We start from the raw sequence: 27067 nt of genomic DNA on the forward strand, positions 1-27067 counted from the left end.
CGTGGCTGGTCGCTTAAAACTTGGTCAATTTTTTTGCAGATTTTCATTTCCTTACGGGCTTATCTGGTAAAACTTTCTGAAGTCCACTGGTTAGTGGGTGTCTGACCAAAACTAAATATTAAGCAAACAATAACCCACCCTTCAAATTCGAATATCTCTTGACCAGACATTACGTGGCAATAAATATTACGATCCCATGGAGAATGAACTCGAGCCAATCACAGGTAGAAGCTGTCCTCACTGGTTGTTGGTGAATTTGAAGGACTGGCTAGCCTGAGTATAATAGATCAGCAATGCTGAAACACAGCAGGATAGGTCAAGCTGGCATGTTAAATTTGTAGTCACTGTTCTGTGAGCTCTGTTGTGTGTGTGGGCTGTGGATGTTGTGGGGTGTGGTGTGTTGTGTGGTGTGGTGGATGGTGTGTTGTTTGATGGTGTAGTGTGTGTAAAAGGTGTCCTTACACGAACATGCAGCAGTGCAGCAGCTAAAAAAGGGCTGTGGACGTAATCTCCTGACGAGATTATGGGACAAACAGCTCATAATCTAGATTTCTAGACTATTCACTTTTTAGTAGACCCGCCCCTTTCCCTACTTCCGTTTCAAAGCTAGCTAACGTTTGCTAGCTAACATTCGATATCTATCTACCTAGTTAGCAAACTTACCGTAGCTACCAATCTATCAAGCTAGCTAGCGAATGTTAGCTAATTAACTAGCTACATGTGTGACACATTGATGACATGTTGTTGTTGTTTTAGCACACCCGGCTGCTCTCATAGTGGCTGCTCCTCACAGTTCCAAACATCACTGTAAATTCTTAAATATACCGTTTTTTGGATAAGGTAATCAAAATATTGGTCATCGAAAACCTGTAATAACAGTTCATTCAGAAGCTTAAAAACTTCATATTTGGGAAGTAAAAGTTGATAAAGCTGGCGACGCTATGCAAAGTAATTGTAATTACGCTTTAACTGCAAGTGCCAAGACATTATATGGCAATGTGGAAGTGCCATAGAGCCGTACTTTAATTACCAACTCGTGGACATGACCCTCTGCCATAAGTAAACTGACTTAGCCTGCACTCATATCAGCTGAGTTTGAACATTGTGTCAAAGTCTTATTGACATTACTAAAGTAATCACAGTTACTTTACATATAGCGACCATTCAAAAGTATGCCAGAGATTTAGTGACAGATTCATTATTTGGAAAAGATAGATGAAAGAACCTGACATATTGCTCTTGCAGCAAAAACACAACATTTATATTTTATAAACACATTTGGGATCAGTTAGGATGAAAAAACAGATCAGCAATATAAGAGTACATCTTTCAGCGATCAAGACAAGTGAAAATAAATATTGTAGTTATTTGTTTTCAGGCTGCAGTCTTATTAAGAAGTTGATGTTTGGGAATGTGTCTCATGGTTTTTGCCACCAGCCTGAGAGTGAGTAGCAAAATAAAAAGTATTTCGAAGAGGAGCTACTCTTCCTCTATGGTTGTTGTCTGATACCTGCTGAAGCAAGAAAATGTGCCAGCAGACTTAAGACATGAGCTGGTTTCTTTTTTATTAGAACAACCCAAAACTTTTCCCTGTGTCTCTGACTGCACAAAATATGATGTGCATTTAAATAATGAAAAGGATACTTTGCAAAGTATGCTATTAACACACATTCCACAGCTGGATGGCATGAATAGCACTCTACTGTGATGCTGTTTCTCTTTCCTGCTGCAACACATACACAAGTCTTGGAAAGTGTTTCACTAACATTAGAGGCCATTGTATGAAGTGCACCCAAGATTGTTCTTTATTATAAACATTTCATTATAAAATATAACTCTTTTTACCTGAATGGTCCGCAGTGCTGGGACGGTCTGTACCTCACTATGGCAAAGATGGTGGGCAGCATACACAGAAACAGCATGAACAGCAGCATGGCCACATAGAAGTTGTTTGATCTAAAAACAGCAAAGCATAGACAAGATGGACATTTTTTTTATTAAAAAAAGGTTCACATTACTGCATTGTGTCCATCAGACCAATGAGTGACTAGGGTTCTTTAACAACATACTGTTAAAGTATTTGGCAGAGCTAAAATCATAAATCTCTTACTTTATGTTACTTTTATACCCACTGCAAGTAAAAGAGCATGGACTCAAAAATGTTGCACATGGAAAAGCAGAAATTAAAAAATGACATTACAAGAGTCCAATTTGTATCTTGTGGGGTGTGGTAAAGCTACAGCTTCCTTTGAAACATACGTTATCAACCATTATTGCAGCTGAATATTCTTCTGCACAATGCTCAGGCCCACATTAACTCCACTCCACTGGTGCTTCCTTTAACAGCACGGAGTGATCACATCATCTGCTGACTGCACAGCATGAGAGCAGAGATGGGAAACACTCCACAGTACGTACACTGGCTATTAACACTGAACTAGGATTGCATAACTATTCTTATTTCTTTTAATATTATCAAAATAAATAACATCAATATCTCAGATTTGATATCCTGACATCTAAGCGATGAGGCCAAAACCCATGGATAAAGTCCTCTGTCTAGGCTAACTACATCCTGATTCCACCTAACACACATGTTTTGGAAAACACATTGTCTATGATAATGTCTAAAATGTTTTGAGTTTCATTTCCATTTTCAAAGCCAGTTCTCAGTCGCTCAAACAAACAGTGTGTTATGAGAGACCGTGTTTAGCCATTAATGCTACATTAGCACCTATGAGGTCAAACTATCCTCCCTTTGTAGCTGGTTTTGAGTCCAGGGACAGTAGAATAATTTAATGATGCTAAAACAAATCCATATTATCACCAACAAAAATATCCTCAGTGTTTTTACTTGCAGTGCTTTTTAACACCTCGTAATTCTGAGTAAGGGGCGTACAAAAGCCTTCTTTACTATCAGCAACGTGTCAGCATCAATCTCTCGCTCCCTCAGCACAACTGCATCTAATAGTCATTAAATGTTCTCTCAGCTGTGTGTGTGTGTGTGTGTGTGTGTGTGTGTGTGTGTGTGCGTGTGTGTGTGTGTGTGTGTGTGTGTGTGTGAGGATTTCCCTCACATCTGGGAGTGACTGATAAGCAATGAAAGAGGCAATGAAAGCCTCGTTACATAAATCAGAGTGGGCTGAGCGCCTCAGGCCTGTGTGCACTGTATGTGTGTATGTTTATATACAGTATATATATATATACAGTATATGTATATATATGTGTGTGTGTGTATGACGCATATGCACTGAAGGATTACCTACTGATTGGTCATCATAAGGCAGAGCTGTAAAATGAATAGGGATGAGAAGAATAGCTATAAATGTATTGGTGGTCATATATAATAAGTGAGGGGAGAGAAATCTCTTTCAAGGAGAGGGTCACAGGCACACTGTACACAGCTCAGTGACAGGGATTGAGACGGATCACGGAGGATGCAGTTCCAGCAGAGAGCCCCAAACATCCCTTTCCTGGCCACATCAACCAGCTCTGACTGGGGGATTCCAAGGCGCTCCCAGGCCAGAGAGATATAATCCCTCCACCTGGTCCTGGTCTGCCCCACGGTCTCCTCCCAGTTTGACAAGCCTGGAATACTTTCAACACAACAGAGCAGCGGCTCTACTCTGGGTCCCTCCCTGATGACTGAATTTCTCACCTGATCCCCTAAGGGAGATGCAAGCCTCTTTTGCCGCTTGTATTGGCAATCTCTATCCTCCTAAGGGTAGGAATGAAGATGGACCAGTAGAGGGAGGGTTTCAAAATAAACTCTTAATATTTTTGAAAAAGGTTCATGGGCATAAGGCAGTGTTTCTCAAACTTTTTCAGACCAAGGACCACTTAACCAATAAAAAAAATACTCAGACCACCTAACTCCCCCAATATCCCAAAACAAGATTCAAGATTCAAGAAGCTTTATTAATCCCGAGGGAAATTGAGGTGCAAGAGTTCAATACAAAGAAGGAAGGAGAAATATACACTAAATATAACTAAATATACACCAAATATAACTAAATATAAACTAGAATAAATACAATAGGCCTGCTTACTACTCCAACAGTATATTACAAATTACAGCCTAATAATAACAGCTTTATGTCACCTTCTCTATATCGCTCGTTCACACATTAAATCAACAATACAAATACAACTACGGATTCTACAAGCATTTCGTTCACATGCGATTTAAACGGGAAATGCTGATAGATTTTACACATCATATGAAACATAGACTACATTTATTACTGAGTTTATGTCCGAGCGAACAGAGAGATACGCAAAATGCACCGCATTTAGTACGACACAAACTTCTGCTGTGTATTTTCAAAAATAAAGTACAGTAAAACTATGGTTGCAGGCCCAAGTTTAACAAGAATTTAACAGTAAAAACAAGGTAATTATTTACACCGTTACATTTACAAATAGCATTGTTTACTCACTCATACACTGCGTGTCTCTGTTGCTACCTAATGGGAGGAATGGTGCTGCTTGTGCCAAGACATCAGTGAAACAATGTCTGGATCCAAACTGGAGAGTTTTAGTCTCATATCACAGTCCACATTGATCCTGTTACGCTGCTTTGTTTTCAGACCAACAAGTGTAGAAAAACCAACTTCACAGTTGGTTGGAAACGGCATCAACAGTTTCAGAGCAGCGTCAGCCAGCTCTGGGTGCTCAGGCTGGACGTGGACCCAAAAGTCCGTCAAGCTTTTCTCTCTGAAAGTCGTCCTCAGTGTCCCATCAGATGCGATGTCCACAAGGCTGTCAACCTGTCTTGATGGGAGCTTGGAACTGACGTGTTCGATGTGCGTTTTGTCCCCAAATGGATTCCTGATCCACTCATAGCCTGCATCTAGTTCTGCGAAATATCTTCCCAGCTGAAAGTGAAGGCCTTGCAGATGTTCCTTGAAGGCTGCAACTGTGCCGCCGTCCAGGTCTTCATCTGCAGCGAGGAGAAAATCCACAAGCGTCGGAAAACAGTCAAACTCCTGGCGATCCAGACGGACACACCACAATTCCATCTTGAGGCGTGCGGCTTTAATTTTGTCCTGCACATTGAAGGCGGTGACGGCTTTTCCCTGCAGCGCTAAGTTCAAAGCATTGAGTGCGCTAAAGACATCGGCCAGGTATGCCCATTTTGAGAGCCACTGGAAATCATGCAGTCTGTCATACAGTTCATCAGTATGATGCAAGAATAACATCACCTCATCGCACAGTTCAAATAGACGGGTGAGATCTTTCCCACGCGACAGCCAGCGAACTTCAGTATGGAAAAGCAGTTTTGTGTGTTCACTTCCCATTTCATCACACAGAGCTTTAAAAAGACGTGTGTTCAGTGCTTTGGTTTTTATTGTATTAACAATTTTCACAGACTCGTCCAGTACTGATTTGAGGCATGGTGGCATTTTTTTCACAGCCAGCTGTTCTCTGTGAATGCAACAGTGTGTTGCTGTGGCGCAAGGTGCAACTGCACGTACGCGCGCTGCCAGTCCCTTGTGTTTCCCAGTCATTGCAGTTGCACCATCTGTGCAAATACCAACACATCGTGTCCAGTCGATATTATTCTGCAGGATGAAATCGTTGACTGAGTCAAAAATGGCTTCCCCTGTGGTGTTGGTCGGCAGGGAACGACAAAACAGAAATTCATCCTGCACACCGCCATCATAAATGTACCTTACAAAACACAGCAGATTTGCCTCATTCACGATATCTGTTCTGGCTCTGCCAGCAGTTATTTTAGACTAAACGATGTGGAGACTTTTATTTTGATACTCGATGCACTGTAGCTACAGGAAGTAGGCAGAAAGCCAGAAGAAGAAATAGTAGACAGCATGGTTAAGAGCAGCACGGACGTTTATTATGCTTTTCCTGCGTAGTTGTTCCTAGGCATTCTCTGTAAGTACATGTTGTTATGACATTTGTGCCTAAAACTAATTACATTAAGAATAATGCCTTATAATTTCCAGCCAGAGTTTTACAGTTTATTTGCCCTGCTAGCTTTGAATAGCCTTGTATTGCTCGCATCTGTCTGAGCCATTTATGTGTAACTCATATTGCCATATATTTACTGGTGTATGTACTGTGTGTATTTCAGTTTCACAATTTCCCATATAAAGAGTCATCTTCACCCTCGGTGTCCGGATCTCATTGTGGGAAGGTGTTTAGCTAGTTGGATAGCAGAATAAGGACATTCTGTGAGGCCATCATAGTGAAAAGAGAGACCTTCGAAGAGCTACTGATGACTGCATTGTCGTGCCGGAAGCCTGAACCAGTACAACAACTGCCACGTCACCAGTAAGGATTGAGGTAAAAAACATCCATAGCAGCCATGGACAGAAAAAGTGCATCAGTTAGATCTGCAGACTCTCATATGAGTAGAGCTTCATGTACAGTAGCACTGGCAGCAGCCACAGCACGTGCTAAAGCCCAAGCCGCACACACAAGAGCTGCCTATTCACGTGAAGAGATTGAATTAAAGATGGAAAAAGCCCGTCTAGAGGCAACACTCATCGCCTTAGAAAGGGAAAGAGAGGCAGAAGCCGCCACGGCGGAAGCTGTAGTAATGGAGGCTGTGGCCGTATACTTTGAAGATGAGTGCCGCAGTCGTGGACCAGAGTTATCGCCCAGGCAAAGTGCGGAACAGCGCACTGAGGATTATGTAGAGAGACACAGCCATCTCAGTGGCAGCTATCGTTCACCCGTAGATTTATGCTCACAGGACGAGCAAATGCCCCACAATCATAGCACATATGTATCCGTATGTGGAGATAAGGAAAGTAACACCCCAGCTCCTGACGACCACCACCTCGCAGATGGTGTCCCCCATGCGGACGAGGGTCGTGCGGGCAGACACAATTGCACTGAGCTCCTGGGTAGTCAGCCACAGCATACAGCCTTACCTGCTCACGCATCCCGGCACGCTGACCACGACCCACTCAGGCCAGGCTTACCTGCGCACGCATCCCGGCACACTGAGAACAACCCACTCAGACCAGGCTTACTTCCTCATACATCCAGGTGCGCTGATCGCAGCCCTCTCAGGTCAGGCTTACCTCCTCACACTTCTAGGTGCGCTGACCACAACCCACTGAGGTCAGGTTTACCTGCACACACATACAGGCATGCTGACCACAACCCACTCAGGTCAGGCTTACCTGCACACACATCGAGGTACGCTGACCACAGCCCCCTCAGGCCAGGCGTAATGGCTTACACACCCAGGTATAATGACCACAGCCCCACCAGACCCTGGGCTCCTCACCGCTCCAGTGACACAGCTACATTTGACTTGGCGAGGTACCTAGCACGAAGTCAGCTGGTGTCATCAGGACTCACCAGGTTTGATGATAAGCCAGAAAATTACTTATCCTGGAAAGGCTCATTCGTGAACACCATTGAAAGCCTAGACCTCAGAGCAGGAGAAGAGACAGATCTGCTAATAAGATGGCTAGGCCCAGAATCTGCAGAGCAAGCACGCCGCATTAGATCAGTGAACGTGAGAGATCAAGCAGCAGGGTTATGGCTCGTATGGGAGAGGTTAGAAGAGATGTATGGCTCGCCCGAAGCTATAGAGGGTGCACTTTTCAGGAAACTCGAACAATTTCCTAAAATATCCCACAAGGAGCCCCATAAACTCAGAGAGCTATCTGATTTGCTATTGGAGATTGAGTCTGCAAAGCGTGAGGGATACTTACCTGGCCTATCATATCTCGACACAGCAAGGGGTATAAACCCAATAGTGGAGAAACTGCCATATGGGCTGCAGGACAAGTGGGTAATGGAAGGCTCACGATACAAACAAGAATTTAGGGTTCCCTATCCTCCATTCCAATTCTTTCTAGAGTTCGTGCGCAAGCAGGCAAAGGCACGCAACGACCCAAGCTTTAGTTTTTCTCTCTCTAGTGCTGCAAACAGGACAGATAAGTTTAGTGAAACTCACAACAGCAGCCGCAGAACAGTCTCTGTGCACAAAACTGACATTGCCCACTCTAACCCCACGCTCACTGTCGAAGACCCAGAGAAGCAATGCCCTGTGCATCAAAAACCACACTCCCTGCAAAGGTGCCGCGGCTTCAGAGAAAAGCTAATGGATGAACGAATGAAAATATTAAAGGAGAATAACATTTGTTTTAAGTGCTGTGCGTCAAATAAGCATATGGCCCGAGACTGTGAGGCAGCAATCAAATGCACTGAGTGTTATAGCCATAGACACCCAACAGCGATGCACCCAGGCGCAGCTCCATGGGTCTCCAAGACCTCACCACCCCCATCAGAGAATGGCGGGGAGAGCTATGAAGCGCCAGAAACTGCAGTGGTTTCCAAATGCACGGAGGTATGCGGGGAAGGCTTCAATGGCAAGTCTTGCTCCAAGATATGCCTTGTGACGGTCTACCCAGCAGACAGCCGCAACAAGGGCAAGAGGATGTACGCCATGCTAGACGACCAGAGCAACAGGTCGCTGGCGCGCTCAGAGTTTTTTGACATCTTCAGTATGAGTGGGCCCACATACCCTTACACTCTGAAAACCTGCTCTGGTGTAGGTGAGGCGTCCGGTCGGCGAGCTACAGGGTTCGTCATTGAACCTGCGGATGGCGACATCAGCCTAACTCTACCCACGCTCCTGGAGTGCAATATGATCCCTAACAACAGAGAAGAAATACCAACTCCAGCTGCCGCACACAGCCACTCCCACCTAAGAGCTATCGCCAGTGAAATACCACAGATCGACATGAGTGCTGAGATCCTGCTACTGCTGGGCAGGGACATGCTGAGAGTGCACAAGGTGCGTAAACAGATCAATGGACCACATGACGCACCTTACGCACAGAGGCTAGACTTAGGGTGGGTGATAGTCGGCGATGTGTGCCTGGGCAGCACACATCGGCTTCCTGAGGTCACTAGTATGAAAACGTACATCCTTGAAAACGGCAGACCAAGCTGCCTGCCCCCTTGTAAGAACCACTTGAAGGTAAAGGAGAGACTCTTCTTCCCTGATCAGCCCCAGCCTGTCAGCCAAGTGACACACAGTGACAACCTGGGCGTATCAGTTTTCCAGCAAACCAGGAACGATCACAAGTTAGCGCCATCAATGGAAGATCTCCTGTTCCTTGAGACAATGGAGAATGAAGTCTTTCAGGATTCAGCGAACAGTTGGGTGGCTCCGCTACCTTTCCGCCAGCCGCGGATGAGTCTACCTAACAACCGCCGATATGCCCTGAGGCGTTTCTTCGCGCTGCGTGGCCCAGCCAAACAGTTGCGCTCAGATTGTGGGACAAGCTTCGTTGGTGCATGCCGAGAAATGGGCATCAGCACCACAGAGCGGGGCAAGGTCCAGAATTTCCTGCAAGAAGAAAGATGTTCATGGACCTTTAACCCACCCCATTCATCCCATATGGGTGGAGTGTGGGAACGGATGATCGGCGTTGCACGGCGCATACTGGACAGCATGCTGCTGTGTGCTGGACAAGCACATCTTACACATGAGACACTCACTACCTTCCTGGCCGAGGTCACAGCCATAATTAATGCCCGTCCTTTGATACCAGTCTCATCGGACCCTGAGCATCCCTACATTTTGTCACCCTCCATCCTGCTGACCCAGAAATCAGGCACATCCCTTCCACCTTTAGGCAGCTGCAGTCCAAGGGAGATCTTAAAGAACCAGTGGAAACGCGTTCAACTGCTGGCCGACGAGTTCTGGAACAGATGGCGTAAGGAGTATGTTGCTACTCTGCAGTCCCGGCAGAAGTGGCAACACAAGAGACCAGATCTCAAGCCAGGAGACGTAGTCCTTCTCAAGGAGAAACAGGCCCGAAGGAATGAGTGGCCTATGGGGGTCGTTGTTAAGACTGTTCCAAGTCAAGATGGTCTCATAAGAAAGGCTGAAGTCAAGGTTGTTCAGCAAGGGAAAACAAAGACCTATTACAGAACTAGTGTTCCTTCTATCCCCAGAGTAATGTGTCATTTTTATGTGTAATGGTATCTCTAAAGATACCAGACGGGGAGTGTTCTGGCTCTGCCAGCAGTTATTTTAGACTAAACGATGTGGAGACTTTTATTTTGATACTCGATGCACTGTAGCTACAGGAAGTAGGCAGAAAGCCAGAAGAAGAAATAGTAGACAGCATGGTTAAGAGCAGCACGGACGTTTATTATGCTTTTCCTGCGTAGTTGTTCCTAGGCATTCTCTGTAAGTACATGTTGTTATGACATTTGTGCCTAAAACTAATTACATTAAGAATAATGCCTTATAATTTCCAGCCAGAGTTTTACAGTTTATTTGCCCTGCTAGCTTTGAATAGCCTTGTATTGCTCGCATCTGTCTGAGCCATTTATGTGTAACTCATATTGCCATATATTTACTGGTGTATGTACTGTGTGTATTTCAGTTTCACAATTTCCCATATAAAGAGTCATCTTCACCCTCGGTGTCCGGATCTCATTGTGGGAAGGTGTTTAGCTAGTTGGATAGCAGAATAAGGACATTCTGTGAGGCCATCATAATATCAGTTGACTCGTCCAGTTGCAGTGTGAAAAACTGGCTTTGGCGTCAACGTGTGATCAGCTGATCTTTCACATTTTCGGCCATGGCTGTTATTCGCCGCTGGACAGTATCATTGGAGAGGGGGACCCTGTTCATTTTGTCGCTTGCTTTCTCCCCAAACAATACATTAGCCATAACCTTGGCAGCTGGTTTGACTAAATTCTCACCTATCGAATGAGGTTTCCCTGTTTTTGCGATGAGAAGGGATACCCTGTATGATGCCTCTGTAGCCTTCGCATTTTCCCCCGTAGCAAAAAAATGTGAGGGCGCCTTCATCATGTGTTTTTAAAGTTCATCACGTTTTTTCTCAAACAATGCTAAAGGTTTCCCGATGTAATCCTTGTGCTTGCTCTCAAAATGACGCTTGAGCTTGGCGGGTTTCATAGCCTCGTTAGCCAATGACTCGTAGCACAAAACACAGTGTGGATTGGGATCCTCTTCATCTCCAGTCCAGAAAAATCCTAATTTTATGTAGTCGCTGTGATATTTTCTCTTCACTTTAGCGCTGGACTTTCCGCGATCAAGCCGAGTTTCACAGCTTTCAGCCGGGTGGTGGTTAGACCGCGAACCGCTCTCCTGGGACTCAGTAACGCGTGCCAAAATCACTTGTCGCTAGGGTGGCCAGACGTCCGGCTTTAGGCCGGACAGTCCGGCTTTTCAATGCCCTGTCCGGCGTCCGGCGCAGCATCAAGCCGGACGCGTATTTGTCCTCCTTCTTGAGGCACTAGGCTTGAAGAGCGGAGTTCTAGAATCTTTGCTGGGACTCAGCACAACGTCCAATGCCGTAACATATCTGTTCTAACAAATGATTGGCTAAGAGCGGTGTCAGATAAATATCTGCTATATCATTGGTTAAAAACGTAAACAAGGCTCCATGTGCTGCCACGTCATACATATGCCGGCTTCTTTGACAGAAAGTTTGCATCATGCCAAAACGTAAGACCTAATTCAATCCAGAATGGACGAAAGAGCACGATTTTATATCTAAAAGCAGTCGAGACTCCTTTCATGGCTTCTGCAGACTTTGTCGTTGTGATTTTGACATAAGCAGTAAGGGAAAAGCTGCCATTGAACGTCATGCGGATACGGAGAAGCATAAAACTAATAGACCTGCGGCAGGTACCTCTTCAATGAGGACATTTTTTCGTGAAGCCTCGTCGCCCCTGGATAATAAAATAACCGCTGCTGAGCTGTGCAAGGTTTACCATGCTGTAAAGCAACACCAGTCGTACAGAAGTGTAGACTGCGGCGTGAAAGTGGACCGGGAGATTTTCAGTGACTCGCCCACAGCTAAAGGGATGACTGAAGCAGCTGCCCCCTTGCCAGTCAAAAAAATGTGAAGCAGATGTTCTGCTTTTTTATGAAAGAGCAAAGAAATACATCAGTGAAAGATATGACTTCTCTGACACAAGCTTTCATAGCAAAGTGGCCAAGCTTGGCCTCAAAACTTCTGTGCCATTTGAAGACTACAGTGCTGCTGTCCAGGCCTGCAATCTGGACATTGATATGGATGGACTGTATGAGGAATATGCCATGGTGGAAGGTTCCTTCAGCTCACCAGAAATGGAAGGTTGCCACAGTGAGGAACGATATTTGAAACTGTTTTCCAAAGCAGATGTACCACTTGTGAATCTCAGGAAGGTCAGCGCCTATATTTTCTCCATCCCATGCAGCAATGCACACACAGAACGTGTCTTTTCAATGATAACTGCATGGAGCAACGAGAGGAATCGCCTGGATGTGGACAGTGTCAAGGCTGAGCTGCAAGTGTGTGTCAATTTCACTTATCCCTGCACAGAGGTGTACAAGAAGTTCATTGAAAACAAAAAACTCTTGGATGTAGCCAGGAAAGAACAGAAGCATTGCAGATAGACAATCAACTACTTTGGTGAGTACACTAGTCTTATGATTTCACTGATGGGCTGCATGAAATATTTATATTTATTGGGTTGAAAACAATACAGATTTTTGAAGGTTGATAACAGTATTCTTGCTATGTTGTTATTTGTACCAGTCCCTGCAGGATATAAACAGGCCCAGGGGCAGTGGGGGCTTGGAAGCTATGATGTCAGAGGTGCTGTTGTCTCCTGAGCTGCTACAGAGGGTGAATGTGGAGTTTGCCTAAATACAGGTGGACTGCTGTACACACACACACACACACACACACACACACACACACACACACATATACAGATGAAGACACTGAAGACAAGTCCCCAAAAGACTGAAGCACTTTAGAAATGCTATACTTTTTGAGCAGTTGAATGTAAATGTTTTTGTTTTTTTTACAATCTCCTTTGTTGTTTACATAAAAGGTTATTTATGCTTTTCAAAAAAGCATTTTTGTAGTATTATGTATGTTACCTGTTATTTGTTTTTTCCATTTAAGTCCACACATGTTATGCTTTGTGGCACTCTGCACTTTAAAAGATTCATCTCAGTGGTCAGTTTTTGAACACCACAATGTATTGAATAAATACAAATACTGTGAACAAACACTTTTTGACTTTTAATTCATATTTTTTCCTATTCAGCTACACAAACATCATCTTTAAACCACACAAAATTGTATTGTAAATGAGAGTATACCAGAGTCCTATGTACATCATAGTAATTTATTGATATGCCGCATAATGTCCTCCTTTTCGGTGTTATGGAAATGGTCACCCTACTTGTCGCTGCGGCTGAACCACTTGTAGTTGCTGGATCTCCTGCATCAGGACGATGCACCTTGACTGTCACGTCAGATTTGTCATTTAATTTTCTTTTAACTGACCCTGTCTTTAGCCATCGATCCATCTTGTCAGTTGACAGCTCAAATTGACCGCGCAAATCATTTATGACGTAAGATCGTAACCTACGTAGCTACGTAGGTACGTAGCTACATCTATGCTACACTCTATACTAGTCATTTTAAGACAGTTTGAGAAACACTTTAAACTTATAATATATTAATTTCAAACGTGACATTTTACCAAAATACTCACGGACCACTAGGGGTCACTCACGGACCACCAGTGGTCCGCGGACCACTAGGGGTCACTCACGGACCACCAGTGGTCCGCGGACCACTCTTTGAGAAAGACTGTACCATCTGTAGCTTAATAATGAGTGGTGTGATGTGTATGTCGGCTGCTGAATAACATCCGTCAGTGTGTTTAGCAGATTCATTGTCAGCAGACTTTTTGATATTTTATGTTTAATGCAGGTTTCATATTTGTGTGTTGACATGCTCATATAAATAGCATTGTACCCCCCTGTGTGTGTGTTCATGTATGTGTGTTAAACCATCAAAAGACAGGTGTTTTTATGTTGTCCTTTTTTTTAAGGATATTTAAATAAATGTATGTAGCCAGCTTAACAAAGCATCCTATGCAACACACAACAGTGTTCGGTAATCCTAACTACAGTGTTGTGAAGTGTGTGTGTGTGTGTGAGAGACCTGGAGGCTCGGAACACCTGCTGATGGGGGACATTGCATGTGAGCACGGCCCAGCTCCTCAGATACATCAGACCAATCAGCTTCAACACGTTAAAGGCAGGGAGACAAGGGGAGAAAAATGCTCCCATCCTGGAAGAGAGAGAGAGAGAAGAGTCAGACACACACACACACACACACACACACACACACACACACACACACACACACACACACACACACACACACACACACACACACACACAGGGGTCACACCTCAGATAAAAACCCATCACAGCCAGTGGCTCGAGGTTTCACTTCATTAAGTTCATTGCTTCAAGGCGACAATTGTGAAATGAGTTGAGGAAATACAGCGGGGCAGGCCACAGAGGTGTAATAGAGATATTAGAGAGGGCCACAGTCCTTTAAACAGCGTCCTGGAGGCTGGGCAGCAACTGCCACACTATTAACTCTGAATTAGAGCCTCTATCACACACACATTGGAAAGGATGAAGTGACGCAGGGGAATGTGTTCTCAATCATTGTTTGCATTCAGGCATTTCATACTTACCAGATCATCCCTTGGTTATAAATCAGATGCAAAACATTCTCTGCTATTTTGAACTCTCCATATTCAGGCTGAGGAAAGAGAGAGAAAGCATGTTCAGCCTTCAGGTCCCCAGGTACTCAGAGCAGGAACACACTTCCACAGGGTATTACATTGTTGAGTTGAGGTCCATTAAAGTTGAAATATTGCTACCCAAGCAACAAAGCAAAGTTTTAACTTTATTTTACTACGAGTGGTTCTTGAAATGGAAGGTTGTATAAATATTTTACTGCAACATTTTCTTTTTTTGGTTGATGTTTGGACCCTTCCTATAAGTCAAAGTCAACTTTATTGTCAATCTTTCAATTTGTGTGTCAGACAGAAAGCAAAATATAATATATACACTATATATATATATATATTGCGAAAGCAGCACTGGCTAGCTGTTAGCGGTTGGTGACAGCAGAGGGTGAGGTGATGAGTCAAATAACCTACTTTTACATTACATTTAGCTGGTGCTTTTATCCAAAGTGACTTACGATAAGTGCAATAGTACTTTTATCAAAAGTTCTGCCAACTGTGACAGATGTCCAACTTTATAATCCTGTACGTCACCAAGCGCTCCAGTCCCAGCTGTGTGCCTCACTGGTTTCCGTAGCGTTTGAGCTTCTTGCAGCGTTTGGTATTTGCAGCCTTATGTTATATGCAGCGCTTTTAGTGGTGGTGCGCATGTTTCGTCAAGTCGGTGAAGATGTTTCTTCATTTGCATGTGTTTTGGCACATTTGTGTTCTTCTCGTTTCTGAAAGTACAGCGGTTAACACTTCTCCTAATGGAAGTGTTTGGGCTGTTGTCCGGTCGGACACAGTAGCTTTGCCTCTCAGTCAAGATGTAGTCCTAATTTGGTGACATTCTGATAAACTTTTTTAAAGATACATATCATAAGGCAAATATTGTCTCCTTTGGAATATTTTATTTTTCAAATGTTCATTATAATCGTTTATGGAAGCTTCCAAACATCAACCAAAATAAATCAATTTGGCCGTAAGCATTTTTACCACAACCTTCCATTAACTAGACATATTAAAGTATCTCAAAAACCAACACCTTTGGGTTCTTTTTTCCCTCTACTACCACCTTTAGATCCTGATTAAAACATGTGTTTTGAGCACTCCTTCTTAATGAACCTTAAAAACTCCTCATAAACCATCTGGCATATCCTGTTTTTCTGTCTCTGTTCTTAACGTTTTAAAGTCCTCTAAACAGTTTTGCTGGAAGTGTTCTTTCAATTTTTTTTCATTTTTAATGTGTGTGACACCAGCAGTATCAATAAACTGATCAGGAAAGCTGGCTCTGTCATCGGCATAAAACTGGACCCTTTTGAAGCTGAGGTGGAGAGGAAGACTGTTGTCCATCATGGATAACCCCACCCACTCCCTCTACCTGCAGCTGGAAGGTCAGCGGAGCTCCTTCTCCAACAGACTGCTCCAGCTCCACTGTTACAAGGACAGGTACAGGAGAACATTCCTGCCCACTGCAATAACCCTGTACAATAATTCCCCTCTGGCTGTCAGATAACTCACTGCTCCATAGCCTCTCTGTAAACTGGACTTAACATGCACACTTTTACACTTTACACTCAACATTGTACATTTATATTATATTTTATTTGCTAATTGTTTGTTTTGCTTCATATTGTATTTTGCTGTTGTAACAAAAAAAAATCCCAGTTTGGGATGAATAAAGTAATTCTGATTGGTTTCAGGTGGAGATCAATACCTCTGTGAACAGCTGGCCCACCAACATCTCTAGAGCTCACTTGTGAACGTTTGACTTCTTTGTTCCTTCCATTCAAATAGAAAGTGACAATTTGCTGTTGAGCTTTGTGCTGGACTATTTTCTTGGTCAATGTGTGCTTGGAAATTGCTAAAAAAAAAACTTGTGAACAACTTACAAACTTGCTCTCTAGATCCCAGCAGCAGCAATCACTGAGGTAGCGAACCACCAGCCCTCTGATGAAGTCAATGAGCAGAATGCTGGCCACAGTGAAGATCATGTCGATGATGGACAGCTTCAGCATTTCCTGAAAACACATTTACCATACTTGAATGTCAGAGAAATATACAAACATGCAGGTCATTTAATAAAACTGCACTCAGGGCAGGCTGAAACACACTCATTATGTGTAGGTACTGTAACATGAGCATGAGAGCTACAGTAGGTAGAAACAGTTATCATACTGTATATATTTCAGCAGGGTAGATGTCTTGTTAGAATGACTGCTTTAGTTGGGACTAAAAGTGTCCAAACAACTAATGGAGGTATTGATACAACATTTTGGGAAAACCAAGTCTGATTTAGGATGACATGTAATTCTCCTGACATCTAGTGCCATCCTCTGGTCAAAAGTTCCCTGTGTAACACTTACTGTACTGACCTAGTGACTAATATATTCCTATTTAAACATATGATAATATTAGATTTCAAACATAGAACAAAAAAGCTGAATTTTAAATATTGCTTTGCTTATATTGCCAAAATATTTGATTCACTAATAATACTCTCCTGTGTCTGATGGATGTTTTAATGACATGGTAATATATTAAAGTCAATTCTATGTTTGTCTTTCTTTCTGTGTTTTCTGTTTCTAACATCCTCAGATTCATTTCAGTATATGAACATTGATGTGTGCCTTTTTCTGATGGTTTTTGAAACTGTTGTTCAAAAATATATTTTTTTTCTGACCTAATTCATAAATAACTAGTGACATTCTGATCCGCCTCAGCTGTACCTGGTGTTAACAGCTATTTAGCAACTGGTTAAATGTTGTATTGGTTTACAGTATATTTTGTGGTAGTATTCTATATATCTTATTCTTACAAATGTATTGCCCTTAAATAATGTATATTCTATGTTTCAAAGTATAATAAACATGCGCTGTGGATGTAACTGACGTTGAGCAATCAGAAGCGAGCACCTGTCCAACATAGGTCTCCCAGCAGGGGTCCTGCTGAGAGCGGGTGTTCTTCTCAAACAGGGACGTCTGGTTGGAGATGACCCCTGAAACACTGGGGCTGCTGTTCCTAACATCCAGCACCGTGGCAATGGTTGCTACGGTAATGTTGTGATGTTCAGAGATGGAGATCTCTGACACCAGAGTGGAGAGGCTGTTTCCCTCCAGCTGAGAGATGGTGGCCAGGAAGGAGCTGGAGTCAGACCAGTTCCCTGGACTCGCAGGGATCTGGAAGACACATGGGACACTGTTCGGCTACTTCATTTCAGGCTGAAGTATATTTAGGCCATTGTATTGCTACTTTTACTCAAGTAAAGGATCTGAGTTATTTCTATTCAACACTGCCCCTGAGAAACGTGTATTAGTAATTGGGCTGTATAAGAACAATGTGATTTGCAAAGCATAAAGCAGGGGTGTCCAAACTACGGCCTGTCCATACTCACAGCAGAGCTCATACTGTTGACCTTATCGAGGAGGGCGATGATGAGGCTGTAGAGATTCCCCAGGTATAAAACAAGTACTCTGTAAACACAGAAACATATGACACATGCTGGTTGGACCTGTGATGAATTATATAGTGTGTGATTGCGATTAGTGCTGCATTAGGCAGAGTGATGGAGTACCTGGCCAGCTGGAAGCGCAGCGATGTTCGGGGGTGGTACATTTCCAGCTGAGCCACCAGCTCAAAGGCAGACGGAGCAATCATGGTGATGAGGGAAACCACCACACTCACCTGGAGAGAGGGAGAGCATGAGGCCACAGAGGCTGTATTCCATTTCTGTTTATGAGAACACAGATGTGAACCACAGGTCGGAAAAGTACTCAGATCTTGTACTTGAGTAACAGTAGAAGTACTCAGATATTGTACTTGAGTAACAGTAGAAGTACTCAGATATTGTACTTGAGTAACAGTAGAAGTACTCAGATCTTGCACTTGAGTAACAGTAGAAGTACTCAGATCTTGTACTTGAGTAAAAGTAGAAGTACTCAGATCTTGTACTTGAGTAAAGTAGAAGTACCACAGTGTAGGAATACTCTGTTACAGTAAAAGTCCTGCATTCTAAATGTTCCTCCAGTAGAAAGTATTCTCATCTAAATGTACTTAAAGTAGCGACAGTAAAAGTAGTCATTGTTTGATTGGTCCATTTCAGAATAATATCTCTGATATGTTTTATAATGATTGATCATTAAAGTGTTCTCAGAGCTGGTAAAGGTGCAGCTAGTTTTAATGGCTTTGTATACTGCAGGGTAGCTGCTGGATTTACTGCAGGTGAACTAAAGTCTGATTTAAGAGCTGATTATATTTACCATCATTCATCCAGATCTGTAAAGTAACTAAAGGGATTAAATACATGTAGTGGAGTAGAAGTACACCATTTACCTCTGAATTGTAGTGGAGTAGAAGTACAAAGTAGCATAACATGGAAATACTCAAGAAAAGTAGGGTACGTCAAAAGTACAGTACTTGAGTAAATGTAATTAGTTACTTCCCACCTTTGATGTCAACTGAAAACTGATTATACAACATGCAGATGATATTATCCTCAGCCTCTCAGCAAAGATCATGATTCATTATGCTCAGTCCTCTTTTTTTCTGAGACAAAAACATTGCCAAATGATTAATTTCAAACACAGCACTAAAACTAAATTGTAGAACCATCAGATGAACATCTTAAACTCCCTGAACAGACATTTTAATGAACTAAAATTGAGTGATGATAGCATAATATGTACAGATAACAAATATGTCAGATTCAATTATGAAGATATGCTGGGTTTTTTGTGTTGCATATTCTACCACAAAGTCATCTTATTTCATTGTAAAACAAATGTCTTTAACTATTGAACTATGTTAAATGAAAGTAAATGATGCATAACTGGAAGATACATTTACATTGCCATTATGAAAACATAACACAAGAATGACCACCTTGCTGTTACAGGCCTCTGCAAACCATCCATGTCTGTCCAACATGTCATCACTCCATTTGATCCTATTGGACTTTAAGGTCACCTATTATGCAAAATCCTCTTTTTCATGTCTTTTATACATAAATATGTGTCCCCTCTGTGTAAAGAGACACTGAGAGTCTCAGGAGCAAAGACCCCCTCTCTTCTTATCCTGATCTGAAAATCAGCTGATCAGATTTTGGCCACTTTGTGATGTCACAATGTTTTTTAGGGTTGTGCAACCATTAGCCAATAACCAACTCAGGTAACACCCACCCACCTTGTCACCTGGATCTCCTCCTAGAGCACCGTTGTGGTTTTTAAACCAATCAACTCTTAGAGGGGCGTGGCCAGCAGCAGCTCATTAGCATTTAAAGCTACAGACACAGAATCAGCTCTTTAGGAACAGGGCTGAAACAGAGGGATTTATGGGACGCTACAGGGATCTGTTTGGTGTTTCAGCCAATCAGAGACATGTGCTGTATATATCTGAGACCTGGAAGTGTGGGAGGCATATGCACCACCGTCTCCTCTTCCGGCAAGAGTGGCTGGCAAGACGGGGCGCACCATTTCTCCCGTTTAAGTAGTGAATTCTCGCGCGCTTGCGAGATGAATCTATTGGTGGTATGTGAAAGTTAAGCCCAGTGGGAGGGGCTATACAGTTAAAAGGGGCTGTTTTGGCCTGGGATGGGGGGTCAGTCTGGGGAAGCTACAGAGCAGGTAGCACCTGTAAGACCCAGTGAGAGTTGTTTTGAGAGTTATTGTATGTCAGTTATTGAGGAACTCCATTTGTTGTGAATATTTGTGTTACATGGTAAACTATTTATGTTTCTAGTCTTTTTCCACTATTTTCATTTTGTTGTAAATAGTTGTTTTTCACTTTGGGAGACCGGCAAAATAAAGTAACATCACTACTTCTCCGACTATGCCTGTGTTTGTGGAGGTATGAAATAGAACCCCGCTACAATATTGTTGAAAAGAGTATAATAGGGTACCTTTAAATTATTGTGTCAATTATTAATTTAGGTTTTGAGGTCACAAAGAACTTCACCATAACCATAGAATTCTATCAGTTCTTTTATGTGCCCTCGAGGAAATTTGTTCATATTTGAAGAAATTCCCTGTATGCATTCCTGATATCAGAGGACAGATGGTCAAACACGATACAGCTGTCACTGGTGCAGAGCTATAAAAACACATGTTTAATATTTAAATATTAAATTAGACCAATCAGAAATGGCTTATTGTGCCATCATGACAATGCATGAATCATACAATATTTCCATCCACTGATCTGATGAAGTGCAATGTTAGGCTGTCACTGACGCTGGATCAGTGTATTGATTCCTCTGTACTTTATGTTGAATAATATAATCAGCCTGATGGTAATGAGAAGATGTCTGCTCTGCTCTGCTACCTCGTTCTTCTCCCACAGCGTCAGCTCCGGCTTCTCCTGCTCCAGTTTCTGAGAGCGGTCCACCACAAAGTAGATGATGTAGATGCTGCCGGCCAGAGACAGAAGAACCAGGATGTTGGCTAGGATACGCAGACTGATCAGAACTGCCCTAAAGAAACACACACAGACACATTCACTTTGATCAGTGACAAAGCACAGCTTCAAACATCTGCAACGTCAAAGTAGTTCCTAAAATGTTTTCTATTTGCTGACACTGCAACCGTCTGCTCATATAGCCTTTCAAAAGCCCCAGCACGCATCAGAGATGGAAGTACTCAGGTATGTTACTTACAAAAAAGTAGTAATATCTCAGTGTAGAAATATTCCAACTTCAAATTTATAAAAATGACAAGGCTTCAAATAGCATTGACCTTCCAAAACTGTAATTACTCATTAGTCAAAAAGGCCTTTTTTAATATGATTTACATTTTATCGAAGGGTTATATTCATTGATTTGTTAATTAGTACATTATTTAAATGTTAATTACTTGTTATACTAAGGTATTTTAATCAATAATAGAACACCATAATTAATCAGTCAATATATACTGTAGTTTTTGAAGAATATGAACCTGCAAAATAACTTGAAACTAATCTTATTAAAAGTAAATGAAAAAATGCCCTTTCCACCACTGTCCAACCATACTGAGCTGAGTTATACGATACAAAATATCATATTTCAGAGAGAGAAATGACATTTAATCTGATAACTGAGGTATGCAGGGAGATATAGGACACAGGCATATCTAATTTTAATATCTTCTGTCGTCTCATTTTAGTGATTTACTGTCAGCTTCTAAAAACACTGTCAGGATGAGTGCACATCACTGTAGAGCAACACGGGGCTGTAAATCAACTGGGTTTGAGAAATGATTTAAATGGTAATACAAAAAGGAGAAGAAGCAGAAGGAACAAGAAAGAAAGACACCTACAGACTGGTATCCTTCTTCTTTTCCTGCTCCTCAACAATGGCTTCCTGTGAATAAAAACCAGGTATTACACTGTGACCACCCCGTTAATAGCATGAATTCATTACAATCAATCACACGGCGTTCTGTGAATGAAAAGTGCTAGATACACAAAGACAGAACAGGAGGACAGAAATGTATTCGGTAAATGAAGATGTAAGTCTAACTGGATGTTCACTATGTGTCCATGTGTGTCTCTGACCCGGATGTTGTTGACAATGGCGGCTCCTTTGCTCTCTGCAGCCTCTGGGTTCCCGATCAGGTAGTCCCAGGCACAGAAGACCCTCCAGCAGAACGTGAAGTTCTCATCAGAGGCGCTGGCCAGGCTCAGACGAGAGTTCTTAGCCATTCTGAGAGAAGATTCAATAATCAGAGCCAATTAGCAAATCATGCAATATATTAAATAGTTTTTAGAATGGCAATGCAAGTAAGGTGTCCGGTGAGTTGAACTTTAGTTCAGCTGTGGCCTTCAGAAAAATCATGAAGTTATCATTCCTACATGCTGTAGGTTATTGCATCTTGTCCACGACAACTGTGTGTGGGATTTACATTTTTACAGCTCATTGTTTTCTTCTTACATTAAGGCTTGCTTGCTTGTATGCGTTATTATGGGCGTGGTCGCTTTGATTGGCAGGTAGGGTTTGCGAATTGCTAGCTATCTACTCTGCTGCTGATCTGGGACTGCTTTAACTCTAGCATCAATGCCGATTTTTAGATTAACTGGGAGCCAACATGGCTACAGCTTGGGCTACAACATTGAGCTTTACAATGGCTCGTCACAAACATCAAAAATATGGACATGGGGTATGTAATGAGAAGAGTAATGGATTTCACTCACATTCATTTGCTCAGTTTTAAATGGTTCAGTGACTTTTTATTGATTCACATGTTTTGTCCTCGGCCTCAGGCAGCTCATCAGTGTATCACATTATCTAATCCTTCTCACATCAGTATGATCTGTAATGAGTGTGATGATTACTTTCTCAACAGGACGATGAAACTGTAGGCAAAGACCGCCATCCCAACCAGGAAGTAGGCGAGGGGCAACCTGTACCCCGCACTGCCAATTTTCCTCAGTCTGCCATAGTAACCATAGAATAACACGGAGTACTGCAGGTAGCCCTGTGGAGGTCAAACACACACAACACACACTCACAGCGAGGACGAGGAGCTATAGAACATAAATACATTAATATAGTACCACATGACAGTAAGGCAAGTAGAGAATCATTCATTTATCATGAATTCTAAAATGCTATTTTTACAAACTACTTTTACAAAACTAGAAGAGAAGAACACATCACCCCAATTGTCAGAGCTCTGCACGGTCTTCCAATAAAAGAGAGGACACAATTCAACATTTTACTTTATACTTATAAAGCCTCAAATGGATTGCGACCACAATATATGTCAGACATGCTGCTTTGTTAGAGCCATTCAGAGCTCTCAGATCATTGGTGGCAGATTTACTCATCGTCCTCAAGGTCAGAACCAAATTTGCGGCGGCAGCTTTTGAATCTCCGTAGATCTGGAGAAAACTTCCTGTGCATCTGCCGCTCCAACCCTAAGTTCTTTTAACCAAGACTGAAATCTTTCTCCTCTAACTATGTTTTATCATTGCACTTCTTGCTGCATTATCTATTTTTATGTTAAAGCTTATGTAAAGCACTTTGAATTACCTTTGTGTCTGAAATGGGCTTAATAAATAAACTAACCTCAAACTTAACTGGATATTTATGGTGTGCAGAATATGAATTCTAATGTTTTTGGTTACTCCCTGATGTTTCCGCCAACACCAGTGGCATGAAATATATTAATATGAAATGGCAAGATTGCCTTATCAAACATTATGTACATTAATGCAAACCTGAAGTAAAACAAATGGAGTATTTCTAAAAAGTAGGCCTTCCACAAACAGCATTATGGAACAAAACTGCTTGAATTCATATCAGGAAAGCTTTAGAGGGTTGAAAGCTCTTTTAGAAAATGTGACTGCAAAGCTGCCAATGCAGAGGGAACACTTAAATGTATGTAGATATTTAATAAGGATATTAGGCCAGCAGAATATTCTCAAGTCTTTTAATTTGTGTAAGGTTTGGTTGGCCTTGGAGTAGAGGTCGGGGAGGCATTAAAGTAATGTCTGAGTAATGCTCCATTGTGTCTCTCAGTAATGTGCTATTGACAGAACAGTAAAAGGAAAGAGAGACTCACCCCGAGAGACCAGATCGTGTCCAGGTCTTGGGCTGAAGCCAGATGCTCCTTCGGGATGGTTTTACTCCTCGTTGTTCCAAATGGAGCTCCAGCCAGCAGCTAGTACCAAAAATGATAAAAATCAAATCAATCAATTAATGCAATAATACATCAAAGTCATGTTATACTACAGTGGGCAGTGTTTAAAGCTTAAACGCATTCACGTTAATCCCTTTAATTATTTTAAATCCTTTTAATTAATGAACGTAGATGTTAGTCAATAAAAATATTACATTTGCTTTTATATGTGTGTGATTTCGAATAACTTTTGCATGGTTTTCCCTTGTGTTGTGAGGTTTTAACTGAATGACGTTGCATGATGTTTACATTTCAGCACATGATTGGCTAATAATGCACAGTGTCTGCTTTGTAAGAGATCAGAGACAGGTGAGCAGGAGGACAATGCACAGAAGAAATGTAGAAGATGGGGACAAAGAAAGAAGGTCAAAGGAAGCAGAGGAGTGCTACAGAGAGGAGTACACCTCAACACAGTTTTGGACTACAAGTTGGGTCCACTAGACAGGGAGATGTCTTTGGTGTGAGGACATGAAAACAGAGGGAAAAGACAACCCACAACAGAGATGGATAGGCTTGATTCAACGCTGAAAAGAGACAAGTAAAGGAATGTGACCAAGTAAACCCCTATGCCTGAGTGTGAGCCTTTTAAGTTAATAACACGTTAAAATAGTGCCATATTGTGGCACTGTTGGCTTTCCACAGAGAACAGCGGGAGCACAAGGAGAGACAGAGAAGCCAAACAGAATAAAACAGCCTCATGATGCCCCTTCAACTCCATTAGTAGAACATTCTTTGAACAATTTGATTACTTTAATGAAATATTTGTACTCTTGTTATTGCAATTTTAAAGATTGTTAGCTGCTTTGTCTCTCGGGCACTTTGCCATGATTTAGTATTTTAGTCATTTTCTTTTATCAAGTTGTATTGCTACATTGTGTTTTTCAACTTTTTAACTAAAACATTTTTTTTTTAAATGTATTGGAATAAATGACATAATACACAATAATAATAAATCTCCTTGTTTGTGCTCTATTCTTTGACAGTGAGAATCGTTATTGCTGGTATAAAATAAGAACCTCAGACTGTTGTGTGACATACAGTGCATTATGCATGTGGCTACATGCCAACTAATATAATCATTTAACAATTTGATTGAGATGAGAAGATTGATTTTAGGGATCCGCTAGGCTAATCTAGGCTAACAAAATCCTTACCCAAGTTATTTACCCAAGGGTAAATTCAGGGCACAAAAAGGCAACAAGTGGAAAGCGCAGATGCTGCAGTAGCATCAGTTAGATCAGAACTGGAGAGCATTTCTTCATAAAGGAAGAGCAAAGGACGGCAGTGGAGGATTTCCACGACTGAAAATGTTTTTGTTCTCGTCTCGACTGGCTTTCCATGATAGATGTGATTTATCTATTGTTGCCAACTCCATATTAAGGAAAGTAGCTATTGGCTGTCCTAAAAATCATTAAATGACGTTATCACCTAATGTGCATAATTAGCCATTTGAATGTAATTGTAATGGATGCTGTAGGAGACAAAAAAGTGGGAAAAACACCCGTAATATGTTCAGAACAATGAACTTTGATTTGTTTTAAATGTTTGCCATTGAAATAGGCCATCACTTGATGACTTAATGTTTTGTCTAGACCCACATTACATAAACCAATTTTTCCTATATTAATTTGTTAACTGTTAGAATATCACATCAGTACAGTACGTCAAACATTCCTTCTTTATCCGGGCTTGGGACCAGCAAAATGACCAAAAAGCTTTGCTGATCAGCTTTGTGCATGTGCAATTCCTTTGCAGTCAACAACATGAAAGTCTCCAAGAACACCAGAACAAGTAGCTAGACTTGTCGCTAGTAGCTATTGAATAAAAAGTTACCGGAGGTAGGTTGATCACCGTTTACTCTAGGAAATCAGTGATTATATAAAAGCATCTCATACAACCCCACTTCCATCCAAACTATCTCTTCAAGTGCAGAGCTGTGGTCCTGCTGTGGTTAGCTTAGCTTAGCTTAGCATAGCATAAGACTAGGCAGGGGGAAATGGCTAGCTTAGCAACGCCTCTAGTTACCTGATTATTGTATCTGAATGACATCTTTTCATTGCCATTCTGGATATTCAATCACTCTCCTTCACCTATTCAATACCTATAGTGCCTGCCCTCAATATGTATGCTGAATATATCTTGGCAGTCAGATAAACGCCTTCTCTTCACCAACACTCTGAAGACAGTTGCCTGTTTGTCCACAGGTTTATTGGATTAAAAGGAGGGTGAAACTACAAACAGACAAAAAGCATAATTAGAATAAAGCTTGCTGTAATGTATTGTAAATACACTGTAAACACACTTTTTAACTCAATGAAATGACTCTTTTAAAATCGTTTTAAATCACTTATGTTAACATTTGAATTGCACATTTATAAAATATTTATCAGATATGTATTACTTTAAACGTATCAATAAAGTGATCTGACAAAGTTATGTATTAACATGTCATTAATAAGTATTCTACTGCAATACAAACTCCATGAGAGTATAAGCATAGCACATGTCAAACGTAACTCGACTAGCCTAGCTTCTAGATTAGCTTGGTTATAATTCAGTCATCAAACTGCTCAAAACAACATTATCAACAGCAAATACACAACTGTAGTCGAACACAAGAATATATGATGACTATACATACCGACGATGCTGCGTATGGCATAAGATGCAATCTGATGTTAGCTGATGATAGCAGACAGCAGGACAACTTGAAACTTATACAATGTGCTCTCTTTGCTTACTGAACATCACTTCTTCTTTACCACATTTCTAAGTTGCTTAGAAGATGCCTCTGCCCTCTAGTGACAGGTGTATGAATCCACCTAGAGAAAACACTTAACAAAACC

At 41.8% G+C, this 27067-nt stretch overlaps 2 protein-coding genes and 1 pseudogene across 2 annotated transcripts in view; 1 reads left to right on the plus strand and 2 right to left on the minus strand.

Moving 5' to 3' along the window:
* LOC134863401 (transmembrane channel-like protein 3) overlaps positions 1–27067 on the minus strand; it is a 57219-nt gene that overhangs the window by 4373 nt on the left and 25779 nt on the right. Inside the window, exons 6-17 of the mRNA XM_063881898.1 lie at positions 24105–24203; positions 22873–23015; positions 22096–22243; positions 21858–21901; positions 20887–21034; positions 18143–18252; positions 17963–18041; positions 17484–17747; positions 16461–16589; positions 14533–14600; positions 13986–14114; positions 1846–1956 (exon numbers count right to left, since the gene is read on the minus strand). Coding sequence (XP_063737968.1) covers positions 1846–1956; positions 13986–14114; positions 14533–14600; positions 16461–16589; positions 17484–17747; positions 17963–18041; positions 18143–18252; positions 20887–21034; positions 21858–21901; positions 22096–22243; positions 22873–23015; positions 24105–24203 — 1472 coding nt within the window. The remainder of the gene's footprint in view (positions 1–1845; positions 1957–13985; positions 14115–14532; positions 14601–16460; positions 16590–17483; positions 17748–17962; positions 18042–18142; positions 18253–20886; positions 21035–21857; positions 21902–22095; positions 22244–22872; positions 23016–24104; positions 24204–27067) is intronic.
* LOC134862651 (uncharacterized) lies at positions 5730–9985 on the plus strand. Its single transcript, XM_063880658.1, has 2 exons — positions 5730–5895; positions 6095–9985. The coding sequence occupies exon 2, from the start codon at positions 6329–6331 to the stop codon at positions 9974–9976; it is 3648 nt and encodes a 1215-aa protein (XP_063736728.1). The 5' UTR covers positions 5730–5895; positions 6095–6328; the 3' UTR covers positions 9977–9985.
* On the minus strand, positions 10460–11038 carry LOC134862650 (zinc finger BED domain-containing protein 5-like; annotated as a pseudogene).

The sequence above is a fragment of the Eleginops maclovinus genome, chromosome 4 (assembly GCF_036324505.1).
Source record: "Eleginops maclovinus isolate JMC-PN-2008 ecotype Puerto Natales chromosome 4, JC_Emac_rtc_rv5, whole genome shotgun sequence".
Taxonomy (NCBI): domain Eukaryota; kingdom Metazoa; phylum Chordata; class Actinopteri; order Perciformes; family Eleginopidae; genus Eleginops; species Eleginops maclovinus.